The sequence below is a fragment of the Marmota monax genome, unplaced genomic scaffold (genome assembly GCF_021218885.2).
Source record: "Marmota monax isolate L192 unplaced genomic scaffold, Marmota_monax_Labrador192_F-V1.1 WCK01_AAM20220418_F8-fsc00098, whole genome shotgun sequence".
Lineage (NCBI taxonomy): Eukaryota > Metazoa > Chordata > Mammalia > Rodentia > Sciuridae > Marmota > Marmota monax.
Window position 1 is genome coordinate 2433153 of NW_026694639.1, and position 16529 is coordinate 2449681.

The following is a 16529-nucleotide window of genomic DNA, read 5'->3' on the forward strand; positions in this document are numbered from 1 at the left end:
CAGGATTCTTGTTTGGGAAATGGCAGGTTAAGGAAACCTAAACAGGTCTATTTTTGGCTGAAAATCCAAATGTCATTATGGCATGTGGATTTCTAAGAGGCAGGTAGGGATTAGTATACAGGTCTCCCAAACATGAAACATTTAACATTTAAACAGAAACTTGTTTTTTTCCCTGCCAAATATTGTTTTGGACTTTTCCCTCATGAAACACAATTTGAGAAATGATCTATTTTTTACAATTATGTGGGATGTTTTTCTTGTCAGAATTTTCAGTTTAGGTAAGGCCAAGAGTTCATCCAGCAATTCTTGAATGATGTTTTTTTTTTTTTTTTTTTTTTTTTTTATTAAGGCCAAGGCCTTAATAAGTTGAAAACTAGATTGCATATCAAGAGAAAATGGTATTCTATTTGGCTGTTTGGAATTATTATTTTGATTAAAGATGCATTTTATATAAGCAGTTTCATTATTCACCATAGGGTATTTTTACAATATCTAACACTAATATGCTATTGCTTTGTAAAAATAAATTCACCTTATGATTAAAATAGCCAAATGAATAAATTATGCATTATATTGAGTCTTAAATTGCCTAAATGGACAATAGAGGATTTTTTGTGAGAAATATATATTTAGTAATATAACTGGTGACATATACCCCATAATAAATATTGTGATAGTTTATTTTTCCAACTTTTCCCAAGTGTATAGTAAGCACTGAGGAATTCACAAATAACTAGTGAATTTGTGAAAATTGACACATTGAGCAGAATCCAAGAGGATGATTATTTTTTGAAGCAGTGATATTTCTAGAATTCTTCAATGATATATCAACATGTATTAACAGCAACTGCACATGTTTAATGATGTTTACAATTAATACAATACAATGCTCCCTAATATAAGATTAACAGTCATAATTAACTCAGAATAGATTCTTTGAAGTGGTTCAAAGGGCTTTTCGTAATAAATTACCAGCTCCTAATAAGCTAATATAAAGTGGGGGATTTTTTAGGTTGTGGAAAGTATGTGAATGTCTCATAAAATGTTTAATTTAGGTTAATGAAATGAGTCTGAATGATCCAGGTTCCCTATATGGAATCAGAGCTGACATTCCAGAGAAAGCTTTATTTAGACGGAGTTGAGGAATCTTTGCGATAACAGGCTTTGGGCTGTGGTATCTTGAGCACCGTTAGCTGAGAAATTTTCCTAGACCCTCTAAGTCCTTTTTATACTGTTTCATGAATGAATTGAATTAGTGAAAGATAAATTTTCTCTTTTGGATTTCTTAACCAGTTTGAAGAATATTGTCTTTAAGTTTGTCAGATTGGATTTCGCCTGAGAAAGTGTTCTTTCCTCCTGTGAGGCTGACCCTGGCAGAGCCCTGGGATCCATTCCATTCCCTCACACTCCATTGAGATAAGGAGGGTGAAGTGTGAGCCAGGGGTGACGCCTGGCAAGGTCATTCCTGCCCGAGCACCAGAGACACATAGGAGCTCCAGTGTGCTGTGGTTTGTAAAAAAAAGATGCTACACTAGTGAAGTTTAAAAATATAAATATTTTGACAGGGTAAGAATGAGGGACCCTGCGTTTGAGGCTGGGAAAGAGGGAACCGAAGAGGGAAACTCAGAGAAAGAAGAAGATGAAGAAGACAAGGTACGTGAGAGAGAACTTAATGTACCCAAGAACGAATTTGTTCTGTAATGGGTGAGGACAAAATGTTCCTTTTTTTTTTTTTTTTTCTGAACAGGTATTCCCGAAGCCTGTTATTGAAGACCTAAGCATGGAATTGGCCAGAAAATGCACTGAACTCATTAGTGATGTAAGTGGCTCCAGTGACTTCTGTGTGACTTTGCATTGCAGGTGTGGAACAGTTATATCATCATAGAGCTGGGGAGAAAACCCTGACATCATTAGGTAACATACAGTTATTTTCCAGGCCCAGGGAACTAAGTCCAGAAATTTTAAGTGATTTCCCTAAGGTCACCTTTACAGAGAATTTCTGCTGGAACAAGTTTCCCCATTCATGATCCAGAATCCTGTCTCTCATGAATTTTGCTCTCTTTCTGCCATGAACTCATAAGGCCTTGGGTTGCAAAGCATATTCCATTTGAGAACCCCAAAGACTAAAATTAATATAATGACGTAATTTGGTTTGGAGGCTGTCTAGCTAAATCATTGTTAATATTTTTGAGGGCCTTTTGAAGAATCTGATGAATGCAATCATTTTTCAAACTAAGAAAAGGCATATACCTATATGCATATAACATCCATTTACAATTCAGGATTTATAAACTGCATATTGAAAATCCTGATCTAGATGATGATATTACTGAAAAGGAGCATTTTTTTTTCAGTAAATGGGATTAGTTGCTATTACATTTCAAGGTAATCCTGAAATTATTTGAAATGCACATACTACCTATTTAGTAAATCTGCAAACTAGAATTCTAGAAGCACAAAGAAAAACATTAGTCACTAGGGATGAAAATTCAGCTGATCCTCATAAACAGATGTGAGAATTGCTGGTATAAAGGAAATTTGGTTCCTGTAAACACATGCCTGTGTCTTCATTTAGAGAGATGAAGACAGTATGGTTATTTCTGTTGTCGGTAATGAGCAGAGTGAGGAGAATATTCGAAAAGTGTTTGTGTTCAAAGGAAGTTCATCTTGGGCAGTGGGGTACCATGCAGCAGGTCCTCTGAATCAATCTGCCTGAATCCACTCAATAGTAACCTTGGGAAGGTTATTAACCTGGTGGGGCTCAGTTTATGAACTGTAATATTTATAATAGTTAGATTAAATGCTAAGCATACTCTTTGAACATGAGTGTACTCAATAAATATTAGCTGTTATTAAATATCCCAACTAGAACTTAACTTTGCATCCATCCATCCAATTGTGTTTTATATATGACTCTTCATTTCATTCTGATTTGTCAGAAAGAGCCAAAGAGTGGTGATATGAATCATACCCTTTCCATATACTCGACATGGGATTTAATTAAATTTTAAATAAAGTATTTCTTTGTATTATTACTTAATAGTAATAAGCTACTTATGTATGTGAACGTTCTTTGTAAATTGAAATAATAATGGAATGACATTGACAGTTAGGATTTATTGAGTACTCTGAGCCAGGCATTGCAGCTTATGAGATAGGTCTTTCTGTTTTTCCATTTTAGAAGCAAGGAGACAGAGGCACAGAAGTTAAGTAACTTGCTGGATCACATAGTTAAGCACTGAGAGTTGAAAACAAAGCCCTCTTTTTTTCTCTGCTGTGTTATCTCTCACTGTAGATTTCCATGCAAAGTTTATCTTAGCTTTATCATTACTTATGATACTAATATTAGCATTAGTAAGGCTGTCATTTGAAACTGCAAATTCCTAACTCTGGAGATAGTTCCAGCTTTGATGTTTTTGTAGAAGTGTAATTATTATGGCCTCCCTTGTAATAGTTTCAATATACTATTAGGATTGAAGTAGTAACTTTAATTAGACAGTTTGTCGGAGTTATTTTGAGTCAGATCACTTAACAGTGACTTTAAAACCAATCTCTAGTGAGGTCTGATAGCCTTTATCATTTTGCAAAGGTCATGTTATTTTTTTCCCCTTTAGGTGAAATCAAACATATGGAAGTAGCTTCTATTTATCATAGATTTATGATATGTAACAGACATCTGTACTACTTAAATATTTAGAACATGATAATTTTGATTTAATTTATATCAGTGTACATGTTCATATGCTGTTTGCAAATAGAATTCTATACCTATCAAGATACCCCATTTTTAGAATTTTTATATTTATTATTGGGGAACCTGAAAAAATAATCTTTTTGTCTCCTCACCAAAAAAACAAAACAAAACAAAACAAACAATAACAACAACAACAAACTCCCACACACAAAATGAAAGAAGGAATTTGTACAGTCTTTTTAAGAATGAGTTTTAATTCTTCCTTGAAGGACTTGGCATATTGGATTCCATTAAACTTTTAGCTTTTGAGCCATTTGGTTAAATCTATCATTAAGTAATAACTTTCTTATACATTCTCAGTGTTATCAGTGTTTTAATTGGGAACAGATGAACTTAAATTTGAAATTCTTGTCTCTCTTATAGTCTCTGTGGCTACAGAGTTATCTAAATGCACTAATCATGAAGCTGGAACAGAAAAAATTGAGGCCATGCGGCAGTTAGACTGGAGTTTTAGTCGAGCCTGTATTAGATTTCTCGTTGTGCCATCTACTGGTGTCCTGCGTTTAATTTAGTGCATGAGTTCTGCACCCCCACCCCAACCTCCCCACCTCTGGTCTCAAATTTAAACACACACCTTCCAGTGTCTTGTTTTTTTTTTTTTTTTTTTTTTTAAATAATCCGTCATGTCTTAGACAGACTATCAGCTAACAGCCTCACAAGCCACAGATCAAGCCTCTTAGCCCAGGAGCTCCCTGAGATTTGACATAAGTCTGACTGAACCCCAAGTCTTGGCCATCAGATGTCCTTCCTCCCCTTCTATAAGCCAGGCACTCCAGGTGCATTTTAAAATTGTGTGCCAAGCATGTACCTTAAGTTCCGTAAGCCTCAGTTTACTGGTGTGAGACCCAAGGTTGAATGGCTTAGCCAAGGCCACCTGGTGAGGCTGGGGTGAGGACATGTCCAGAGCCTGGGAAGTGGTCACATTCCTCTGTGCCTCAGTTGTCAGATGAGAAGGGTAGTTTTTTGGGTTTCTCTTCAGAGAGCTGCCTCTCCACATGTCCTCCGCCGTCTGATCTTCCCTGTGTCTTTGTCAGGGTATGGTGACCAGAACTGCGCACAGCACTCAGCTGTAGGTGACCTGTGGTAGAGTGGGACCCTGCTTTGTTTCCCTCCCAGCACCCTTGGTGAGGCGGTTGAGAATTTCTTGGACTTGTTGGGGGTGCAGAATGCTGTCAAACCCATCTCTGTGGTGTGTCAGAGCCATTTCCATTTCTAATTTCTGACGTGTGGCTGACAGCTTAGGGCCCATCATCTTTTGATAGTAGTTGGAATTCTTTTTACCTCGCCAGGGCCAGATCTAATCTGTGCCTTCCTGCTTCCCCTCCTGGTCCTTTGAGGGCTTCTGGGCTCATGGCTTTCTGCTTGCCATTTCACTCTCCGCCAGAGCCAGGCTCATCAGCGGACCTGGGGACCATGCTGTGTCATCCCTTGCATGCCAGACCGTTTATACAAATGTTAAGTGAGATCAGCCTGGAGATCTGTCCTGGGAGGCCTGCGCGATGTTTAGAATCCTCCTCTGAGAGAAAATGTCAGTTTTTCAGGTCAAGTGGCTTCACTTTGGGGATCAGCATAGGCATTTTTCATGGTTTCTTTTTATTTTTTTTAAATCCTTTTTTCTTTTTTCCTTTCTTTGGCCCCACTTAGTTTCTGAGTTGCATCTGCTCTACCCACATTATGGGCTTTCCTTCTGTGTGACTCACTTCCCAATTCTGAAGGACACCTAGTGCTCAGAGGTGGCCTCTCTATTTAACCCTTTATTTCCCCAAGTAGGCATTCTCTGTTAGTCCTGTTTGTCAAATTCTTAATTATTTCCTGACATGAATTAAACCTACCCATTCTATTGAGCATCCAGAATTATGGCTCTAGTAGCCTTCTGACAGGTGGCCATAAAAAAATATGGGGCAGAGGGGAATCTTTTGTATGTTTTGTGTAAACAAGGCATAAAAAACCTTCTGCAGAACAAGTTGGGCTGCATCTGCCTGCAGCCTCTGACTCACTGTTGTGGTTTGAAGCTTCAGGCAGTGAGAACATCTTCCAGGCAAACACACACCATTTATTGCAGATAAATCCTCTCAAGGCTAAAAGTGTTAAATTCTGTGGTCACTCCTCCAGAAAAAGCCTGGACCCTGTAAGGAAACTTGGGAGAGTGACCTTGGCAATGACGTGTGCCCGGTTAACAAATAACACTGGAGCCACGTTTTTTCTTCCAGGCTTTACTGAATTAAATTGGTATGATTTCATTTGTGAAAAGACTTTCTAGATACTACCAGTTCAGAATGTTTATAAGAAGAAATATCCTCAAACCTTTCCATTTCTGTCATCCAATGTCATCCATTAGCTAATTTCATACTCTCTGGAAGAAACTTGACCAGGAGAAGGAAGCGATGCTGAGCTAATTTAATTGTAGTCGAGACATCCTGGGGTTAGTGGGTGGGTTCAAAGGAGAAAATAAATGTTTGGGGGCATCTTATTGATTATAAAGTCATCAACTTTGACCCCCTGTTATTTTTACTTTGAAAATATGTTGTGCTGTGTATAGTTTATAAGTGCAGATGGCTCTATCAGGAAAACCCAAATACAGTGACCAGTGACTTAAATGGGTGTTTTTTTTTTTTCCCCTCTTTATGCACAAAACCTGGATGGAGGTAGGTGGGTTAATCTTAGAAAGGTGGATGCTCTCCTCCCAGGCACCTTTGTTTCTGTCCTCTCACGGTTATTACGGTGGCTTAATGCCTGGTGTTGAAATCACTGCTGCTGCCCATTCTGGCATAGCAAGGCTATTAATACATAACGTTCTTTATTTGTCTGAAAACTCAAATCGCACACAGAGATTCATCAGAAATCCACACAATCCTGGGTGTGTGAATGCTAATGGCCTTATGATCTGAACAATGGAAGGGCAGTAGCAAATGATCTTGTTTTTAAATGTAACTTCAATTCAGAGATGCAAATGTAGGTATCTTTTTAGTAAAGACCAAAGAGAGTTAACGGAGCCCTCAATTAAGACTGAACTATTTGCCTGCCTAGTAAAGGAAGTAAATCCTTCACTCTTATCCAGCACTCCTATCCAGAACATTCTGTGTATGTCAGACTTTATCAGGAGGCCTGTAGCCGTAAGCACATACCGCAGTGGAGAAGAATGCGAATGTGATGGGGAAAAGATGTAGCAAAAGATAAAAATAATGAGTCAAACTTAAGCCTAATGATAGGCTATTTTTTCTCACACTTAATTATATAACAGAGATACTTTTTTTTTCCCTCTGTATGATCAAAATAGCCTACTATTTATCATACTGCCATTAACGATTTAATTACTAGTGACTGAGGAGGGCGATTTGCAGGAACCTAAAATTATGGCTAATCTCTGAGAAGAAAAAAAGTAATTTAGTGCTCAGATAAGATAAATATGTTCTCATGTTGATTTCATGAATAAAGCCAGTGTTTAATGTGGGAGGCATTAATATCTAAGAGCCGCAGCAGTGAAATAGGGGAATTTTGAAATAACTTTACTTAATATGTTTGTATCTGGTTATACCTCAGGTCAAGTAATGCCCCTCAAATCAGGTTTGCATATGGCAAAATCTCCAGGGAATGTTAGCATGTAACATCAATATTAATCACGTCCTCTAAGAACCAGGTAGTGTATACAATTAAACGTCACTTTGGGGTTATAATTAGGAAGACTATATAATTTATTGTCTGACTTGGGACAGTTTTTCCAGCCTGAGTATTTACAGTCTTGGGTAGATATATGACTTTATTATAGGGAGACATAACTTTCAACAAATTGCCTCCAATCTCTTGGCGAGGTTTTGCCTCCCCAGTTTTCAGTTTGTGTACCAATTAGCATGACGGTAGGATGACAGTTGAGGTCCTTGAAGTTCCTGACTTCTTTTGGCTTGTGTGTCCATGGGCTCTCCTCAAGGAGAAGGGAGTGGTTCATTTTGCTGGTCAATTTGAGTGAAGAAATGAACACGCTCAGCTAAACCTTTGGGGACTTTCTTTGGCTGCTCTGCCTGCCCCTGGCCAGGGGGTATTCTAGAATAATCTCTAGCACCTGGACAGATTCTGCTCTTGTTGTGGGGAGGGGAGAGGGATGAGGAGGTAAAGGGTGCTAATAAATCAGAAAAGTTTTATTGGTTTGGGGGATTAATTAGTAAACAGAAGCCCACAGTGGAAGCCCCAGTCCTTCCATCCAGCCTGTATGGGTGACATTGCTAGTAATAACCTCCATTTGTTTAATTTCTGCCTCTTTCTTCTTAATGTATTATGTCTGTTCTAAAGACTGCTTGTCTTGAGGTAGACGGATGTTTCTGTTTGAACACAGACTTACCTGTCAAGGTCAGTGTCTTAAAAATCTCAACAAACTAGGACACTTGTGGCAGTGAAATGGACCTTTTGATAATTATGCTGGGGAAGCGGGAACCATCCTCTGTGGCCCAATCTTCTTAGTGTTGCTCCTTAATGGTAACTGGGCCCTTGCTCATTGGAGGTAAGTCTTTTCTCACCCCACTGCATGGCTTTGCAGTTCTGGGTTGGATCTCCATTTATTCAATTTGGCTTATTTTGAGAATTGTTCCACACTTGAATATTTACTTCAGAAAATGGAATTTATCACCTCCATTTTCTGTTCAAAAAAGGTCATTACAATTGTTTTTCTTCTTTCTCATGTACATGATTCTCTCTCTTTTTTTTTTAGATCCATTATAAAGAAGAGTATAAAAAGTCTAAGGACAAATGTACATTTGTGCCTGACACTCCCATGCTAACCCATGTTAAAAATATTGGCGCTTTTATTTCAGAGGTAAGTTCTTAAAAACTTTCAAAATGGCTCGTGTTTTTCTATTTATATAGATAAAAAGTATGTGTGTCTGCATTAAAGTCGAAGAATATTTTTGAAGGCATCACTGAATGTTGGTAATATCTAGATTATTGTCTAACTCTATGATCAATATTAATTGAGATATTTTGCTATATTTGCTCAATACATTTTATTATATACTGTATGTCTATATTTTGACTCCAACTTTTTTTATACATAGTATTACTCTTGAAAAGGAATACTTTCATTCAATAAATAGAAAAAATTAGGAAAATGATTTATTTTTAAAATTTCAAACTATTGATTTCCTAATGGATGTATTAGAGATTAACAGTTGAATATTATTTTGGAAATAAGTACATCTTATTACATGTTTCCATAAGCCATAGTATCTCTGACAAGTAAATTTAATTTAAACTATTTTTGAGTGGGATAAAATTGAGTTCAACAGAAATTTCTATTCTGAAACCACAGAGTGAGAACTATGCTAAATGCATTTTCCAGCTGAAAAATTGTGTAGTTTTTCTGAGAGTATTTAGAACTACAGTTAATCTTGCACTGTAAAACACAGTGTTGACAATCATTTCTCTATTGAGGCATTGCTGTAGTCTGCACATAGATAAACTTGAAGAGAGCGGTTAAAATGGTGTTGTAAATGACTGACCTCTAGTGTTCCGAAAGTTACATTGGAAAAAGATCAACGTGGGGTTCTTCGTATATGATCTGGTAACCTGAAATGATTTTGAGAAAATCAGCACGTTTTCTTTTATTATTACCAACATCTAGAATTGTGGAGACAAAAGGCTCAGATAAAACAGATGCTCAATAAATCAACACCCAAATCAGGTTTGCAAGGACTCACCCACAAAACACAGTTTTGTTTATATCAGCTGTGTTATTTCTCCTGGGCAGAGAAATTCTTGGTGTTCCCAACTTGTGTTTGATTGATTTTCCTGAAGGAGTTAACTGCAGAGCAAAAAATTGCAAGTGGGTGATCTATTGTGTTCCCTTGAACCTAATTTTCCCAAGAGCAAGTGGTGAATGGGTGTTTGTCTTTTCCAGTAATGATTGAGCTCCCTCAGAGCCAGCACAGGCTGGGGGTGGGAAGGTGCATGAGCAGACAGGCCCCCTCCCACTACTGCTCACTGTGGCTCTCCAGGGGGGTCTAGAACAAAAGGGTGCCTGAAAAAATAATAATTATTATCTTATCGTACGAATTTGTAGGATTATGCAGTGTGATAATTTGATACGTGCATAACGTGGGTAAGGATCAAATCAGGGTCATTAACCATCTTCTTAAACATTAGTTTTTTTGATTGATCTGTAATAATTGTCCATATTTATTGGGTACAGTGTGATGTTTCAACACACGTACACAAGATGTGCTGATCAAATCAGGTTAATTGGCGTTTCCATCTCTTTTTTATTACTTTGCATTTGAATCCTTGAAGCTCTTCTAGGCCTCACTACAATACACATAATAGGTTCTGTAAGCTGGTCATCCCGTGGTGCTGTGGAAGGAGAGCTTGTTGTTTTTATTCTTTTCTAGTTATACATGATAGTGGAATGTATTAACATATTATACATACATGGAAGATAACTTCTCATTCTTCTGGTTATACATGATATAGAATCACATTGGTCATGTAATCATATATGCACATAGGAGAGTAATGTCCCATTCATTCTGCTATCTTTCCTATTCCCATTCCCCCTCCCTTCCCTTTACACCGCTTTGTCTAATCCAACGTCCTCCAATTCTTCCTTGTCTACCCCATTATTGTGAATTAGAGGAATACTAAAAGTATCCGAGAAATACTTCTAGCTAATTGTGCTTTGGTGCCTGCTACCCGGCCTACCAGCCTATCCCCATTCCTCCTTCCCAGCCTCTAGTAATCACTATTCTTCGTTGTTGGGAACCTGACAGTAAGTTTTAAAGATCTGTATTTTCTGGAACAACTCAAATGTCTCATGGTTCTCAGACTGCTTCTTCACTGTTCAAACATATGAACCTGTCAATACACACAAGTAGATTTATTTTTTAGAAACGTGCATGGGTTTCACTAAAAGAAAAGTCACAACATTCTTGCATATACCACTCAAAGCTTTCTCCATCACAAATTGGAAGTCTTTCTCTCTTCAGAGTACATTTATCAGATCTGGTATTTAAAATTCAAGTGCAGGTTTAATTTAAAATTGTTGAATCAGTGAGGTTTCTACAGAAAATTTTATTCTATTATTTACAGTAAAAAATTTAAAAAAATTAAAAAGGAGGGGGATTTTCATTTTCTTTTTATTTCCTCTAGGCAAAATACAGAGGCAATGTGAAGGTCAACCTTTCCAACTCTCTTTATAAGCAGATGCCTGCCACCATTGACAGTGTCTTTGCGAGAGAAGTTTCCCAGCTTCAGAGTGAGGTGTGTTTTCAAATTGGTATATAATGAGGTAGATCAAAGATATAATCTCTTTAAAGTTATTTAATATTTTAGGAAGAGTTGTTTACTCTGGGTATTAGACACTGAATGGAAACAGCTGGATTATGTGCTCTCTGTAGCCAAGTGGCAGAGGGTAAAAGGGACATGCAAGTTTAAATGCATGCTATTTTTCTGAGTCCCATTCATTGCTCTTTGTAGAGTCTGACAGTTTACAAAACTGAAATAATTCTGGTTTGTTGTGTAATGCTGGGGATTGAACTCAAGACCTCATGCATACTAGGCAAGACATCTCTCCACACCCTCCCCCACCCGCAACTTCTTAAAAATTTTGAAACTGGGTCTTGTTAAGTTGTCCAGGCTGGCCTCAAACTTGCCACCCTCCTGCCTCAGCCTCCCAAGCAGCTGGGCTTACAGATGTGTGCCTCCATGCCATTTTGAAGATGAAATTCTTATACCACCTGTTGAATGATTCTTATTTAACAATATGATCCCTAAGTAGAGAACATTTCGAGAGCTTGTTAAAAGTCACATAAAGAGATAACAATTGGACTTGATACCCACAGTTCCATGCTCCATCTGTTAGACAAGTGGTTTTTGAATTTCCTGATCTGTGGCTGGTGCTTTTCATTTAGGATAACTTAGGCTACCAGCAAGAGCCTCCATCAGGTGAAAGTGGCTATTTTAGTGATTCCAGGTTGCAGACAAACTTAAGAACCATTATCACGTAAACTCATCTTGAATCCACAGGAGTGTAAGGGTAATTTTTTCCTGTACAGGACCTTGACACATAAGGCATTTTAATGTGCATTTAATCTCTTGCATTTCTTAAAACAGAATTTTATAGTAGAGTACTTTGCTGTTTTCTGATTCATTGTTTGGTTTTCTTCATTGTGCAATCTGAGTTTTTAAAAATTATTTATTTATTTTTATTTAATCTGTTACTTGGCTAATTTACATGAGAGCAGGGACCCTTATCTGTCTGTTTCCCTACTCTACTCCTGTAATTGGAACCCTCCTGGGCACATAGGAACTATTCAGTATTGTTGGATTTATGGGCTTCCTTCTAAAGGATATGCTTCCTTTTTCATAGTTGGTATTCTTCATGCCACAGTGTAGGTTAGTAATAATGGAAGCAAATAAAAGTACTAGCGATATGTCAGGTGTTATTTCATGAATTTCAAATGTATTTATGTCATTTAATCCTCACAACAACCCCAGGAAGTATTCTCATTTTAGAGATATGGAGACCAAAGCACAGAGTTTTTAAGTAACATGCCAAAGGTCACACAGCCAGTAAACGGTAGAGCCAGCATACAAGCATGGGTAGTCTGGCTCCAGAGTCTGCATTCTTAGCCACACACTATCCCACATCTTTCCTACTACTTTTCTTTCTTTCTCTCTCTCTCTCTCTCTCTCTCTCTCTCTCTCTCTCTCTCTCTCTCTCTCTTTCTTTATTATGTGGATTCCTTCTCTAGAATTATTTTACTTTTAAATAGAGGATACCATGGTAATTATATAACAGTCTGAAAATCAATTTTGATTTTAAAATAGTCTTGAAAAATTCTAAGGATTGCTACCCTTTGCAGAACATCTTTAAATACCTCATTACTACAAATGTAAACATCCTTTGTGAACCCAACTTGGCAGTAAGCTAACAGCTGAGATTAGCTGAGATTTAGCTAAGCTAAAAATATATAATATCAAGGCTCTGCATGACTGACCGTAACCAATATATCCTTTGTTTTTCCTGCCAACATCTGGTCACCTGGCTATTTGCTGATAACATGGGCTATTTTATAAAGCACATAATTACAACACTTGATATAAGACAAGCAACAGTTATTCATTAAATAAAGAAAATTTTTTAGAGTCTATTTTTATATTTACGTGAGAAACTAACATTGTCAGATATTTGCATCTTTTCTCTTTTCTTTCTTTCTTTCTTTCTTTCCTTCCTTCCTTCCTTCCTTCTTTCTTTCTTTCTTGTACTGGGGGTTAGACCTAGAAACTTAAGCATGCAAAGTCAAGGGGTCTACCACTGAGCTACATTCCAAGCCCTTTTTATTTTGTTTTGAGACAGGTCTCACTAATTGCCCAGGCTGCCTGGAACTTGCAATCCTCTGGCCTCACCACACCTTTCCCTGTAGCTTGGATGACAGGTGTGTGCCACTGCACCTGACTCTGGCCTCAATTTTTAGTAGCATAAGTAGGTATATAGAATGTAAATACTTGCAATGTGGAATTTAACATGAAAAAAATAATCCCCTAATCCATTATGTATATTTTGGGCCTATTGTATTGCTTTTGATGGAATAGGATATCATGTACATTGTTACCATGTATGTATGCACTCTCTCTTTTTTTTTTTTTTTGGTACCAGGGATTGAATCCAGGGGTGCTTAACCACTGATCCACATCCCCAGCCTTATAAGGTGTTCTTGTAGGTATTTGATTACAAACAGCAAACACACTCGCTGGCTTTTTTTTTTTTTTTAACTCTACATTGAATTTAAGCATTAGAAAGATTATTTGAATTGTTTATAATAATTCAATAATTTGTAGATAATAGTTTGTTGAGAATTTTTATTACAACTCAGAATGCCATTAAAGTTTAGAATTCGTCTATTATTCTAAATTAAGTTACCACAACTCTGAAACATTTTGGGCACAATAAAAGGATTGTTTAATTATCACAGACTCTTGCAAATAGTTTTTCTACTTTCTTACATCTTATTGCCAGTAAATTTGTTCAGTTGGTAGAGTGCTTGCCTTGCATGCACAAGGTCCTGGGTTCAATTCCCAACACTACAAAAAAAAAAAATTAGAGGAGGAAAAGTTTATTTTCACTCAGAGAATGGTTGATCACTCCATTGCTCTGGGGCTGAAGTGAGGCAGATCATCATGGCAGAAGGAATCTGTTGTCTCATGGTAGCCAGGAAGCAGAGAGAGCAAGTGGGAGGAGCCAGGGGCAACATAGGATTCCACCTATGAGCACACCCCCAGTGACCTACTTCCTCAAGTTACACGTCCAGCTGCCTACAGTTATCCATTCAAATTATTAATCCTTCAAATGGGATGATCCACCCTGGAGGTTGTAGCTCTTATCATATTTGACTTTGAACATTCCTGTATTAACTAACACATGAGCTTTTCAGGGGGACACTTCATATCCAGACCATAACAGTTAAATTTATGCTTCCTTTAGAAAATGACTGATAGGAAGAAACACCTTTAAAACAGAGAGTTGTGGAGTTGGGGCTGTAGCTCAGTTGCAGAATGCTTGCCTAGCATGTGTGAGGCACTGGGTTTGATCCTCAGCACCACATCAAAATAGAAAAAATAAAGGCATCTGTCCATCTACAACTACAAAAAGAAAACAATTTAAAAAATGAAAGTTGTGAAGTTTCCAGGAGACCATTTTATCAGCTGCTCTCCATTAGAAAAATTTATAAACAAAGATCCCAAAGGAACCTGGCAATGGAATGGACTGTGACTTGAAGTGATGGAATCCTTCTTAGCAAGGCTATTTCAGGAAAAGGCTAAATAATGCCTTATCACAGAAGCAATACAGACTGCTCAGTCATCCTAACTGAGCAGTTTTATGGGAATCGATTGTTTTTATCAGTAGTATTTATGGGGCCCTGTTATAGGAGTTCAGAGGTGTTTGGTATGGGATTAAAAGTACATTTACCTATATAGTACTTACAAAGTGTATTAGAAGTTAAACTTATATACATCATATATATTCATACACATGAATATGTGAGATGTAAAATCTAGGAGATAAAATATATGATAAATATATACACTGCTTACATAAACATTTATATATAAAGTATGTATGACTATTGCAAGTTCCCACCACTCTTTGAGTGTCTAGTGCCATAGCAATCTGAGTTCTCAAAGCATGAAGAAAACAGTTATAATGTAGGGAAATACCACATAATAATGACAGATCCTAAGAAAATCAAATTTATCAGAGAATTTATTAGCTTGACATAAGTTTCCATTAGCTATCTTAAGGAAGAAAATTAATATGATAAATTAAAGTTCCGCTGCCTCCAGTTTGATGCAATCTTAATTCTAAAGTGGTGCTTAGTGGCATCTATAAATGAAATGACTATTTTAAAGCTGCAAGTAGAAAATTACGTAGGCTTTTTAAGAAAGCGTGCTTTTTAAAATTGTGCTTGATGAGTCACCATCTCTATGATCACTCACAAAATGATTAGCTGCGTTGGTCTTGGTTATCAAGTCACAAACATGACCATCAGTCTAAAATACAGAATATACCAGCCATCCTTCAAAAAGGAGATTGGCATATGTTAGCTCTTCTTATTTAAGAAGAAGAAACAAATCTCAACAGAAGTTTTTCCTTGTCTTTTAGACTTGACCATCCATTAAACTACTCCCCCTTCCTGTCCTCAGGGTTCTAATGTCATATGTAATGGAACTGAGATAATGGACTCTCTCACCCTGCATGGGGGTCCTTAAGAGGTTTCCTGTTTAACATAAGTAATTGATGAAAATGTAAAGATGTATTCATCAGAATTAGATATCTTGATGGAGTAAATTGATGGACAGACTGTAACAAGGTGTATTATACCTGGAACAACATAGGGGCTGCATTTGAGTCCTGGTAATCAACCAAACACACAGGACTGGATGTGGGAAGCCAGCTGAATAAGACTTAAGTGCATTAATTGACAGGAATATCAACATAGCTGTCAAAAGGAAGTTGTCATGACATGTGAATGCATTAATAGCATTTAGCAAGTGGAGGAGGATAACCTGGATTCAATTGAGTAATTCTAAATAGGATTAAGTCAGGCTGTTGTGGGAATGGGATGGATAAATTGGGATTTGGATTCAAGAGGGCTTCTTGGATAATCAGGGGTTCAACCCTTTAATCCAAGCAGCCTGTCTGGAAGGGCAGAAGTCATTGGTGGCTAGTCATCTGTCTTCCCACTGGAAATTCTGTGTTGTGAACTAGGCCTTTTCTCTGTGACTGGATAGATCCAACTCTGGACAGATAGATGGGGTTTGATCAAAGGAAGAAGTTTCAATCATAGCTTTCCAAATTCAGAGACTGTGATGTCCTAGGTTGAATTCTTTTTCAGTAGACATTTTTAAAGAAAAACAAAGTGGGGAGCCAGAGAGGAGAGTTAAACATTGGAAATTGGACTAGATGGCTTTTTTGGGGGGAGGGAAGGATAGAAAGATTCAATGGTTTTATTTGTAAAACTTATTTAAAAGATTAAAGTTATAATTTTAAAACTAAGTATATTATCTAAGTTAAATGGGTGTTTAATTCTGTTTATGAAAGCCCATGAGGGGTGTAGGTTTATGAGAATGTTGAATAAACTCATTTATTCATCCATTCACTATACATTTATTGCATTTCTACTCTGTGTCATTCACTGTGATAGGCACAGGATATTAAAAGATGTGTAAGATATAGACCCACTTCTCAAGGAGCTCATATTGCTAAAGAATTCTCCTTAAGTTTAACTATATTCTT

General features: G+C 37.2%; 1 protein-coding gene across 9 annotated transcripts in view; it reads left to right on the top strand.

Annotated features, from left to right (window-relative positions):
* The window catches only part of Nebl (nebulette), a 337044-nt gene that overhangs the window by 231196 nt on the left and 89319 nt on the right, over nucleotides 1-16529 (top strand). For 3 of the 9 annotated variants that reach the window (XM_046423006.2, XM_046423007.2, XM_046423010.2), the window contains exons 1-4: nucleotides 1202-1653; nucleotides 1748-1819; nucleotides 8454-8558; nucleotides 10883-10993. The exons of 2 other annotated variants lie outside the window; for them this stretch is intronic. In XM_046423006.2, coding sequence (XP_046278962.1) covers nucleotides 1573-1653; nucleotides 1748-1819; nucleotides 8454-8558; nucleotides 10883-10993 — 369 coding nt within the window. In that variant the 5' untranslated portion in view covers nucleotides 1202-1572. Of the gene's footprint in view, nucleotides 1-1200; nucleotides 1654-1747; nucleotides 1820-8453; nucleotides 8559-10882; nucleotides 10994-16529 lie in introns of those variants that run through there. 4 more of the 9 variants (XM_058572293.1, XM_046423005.2, XM_046423009.2 and 1 more) reach the window with 3 other exon arrangements.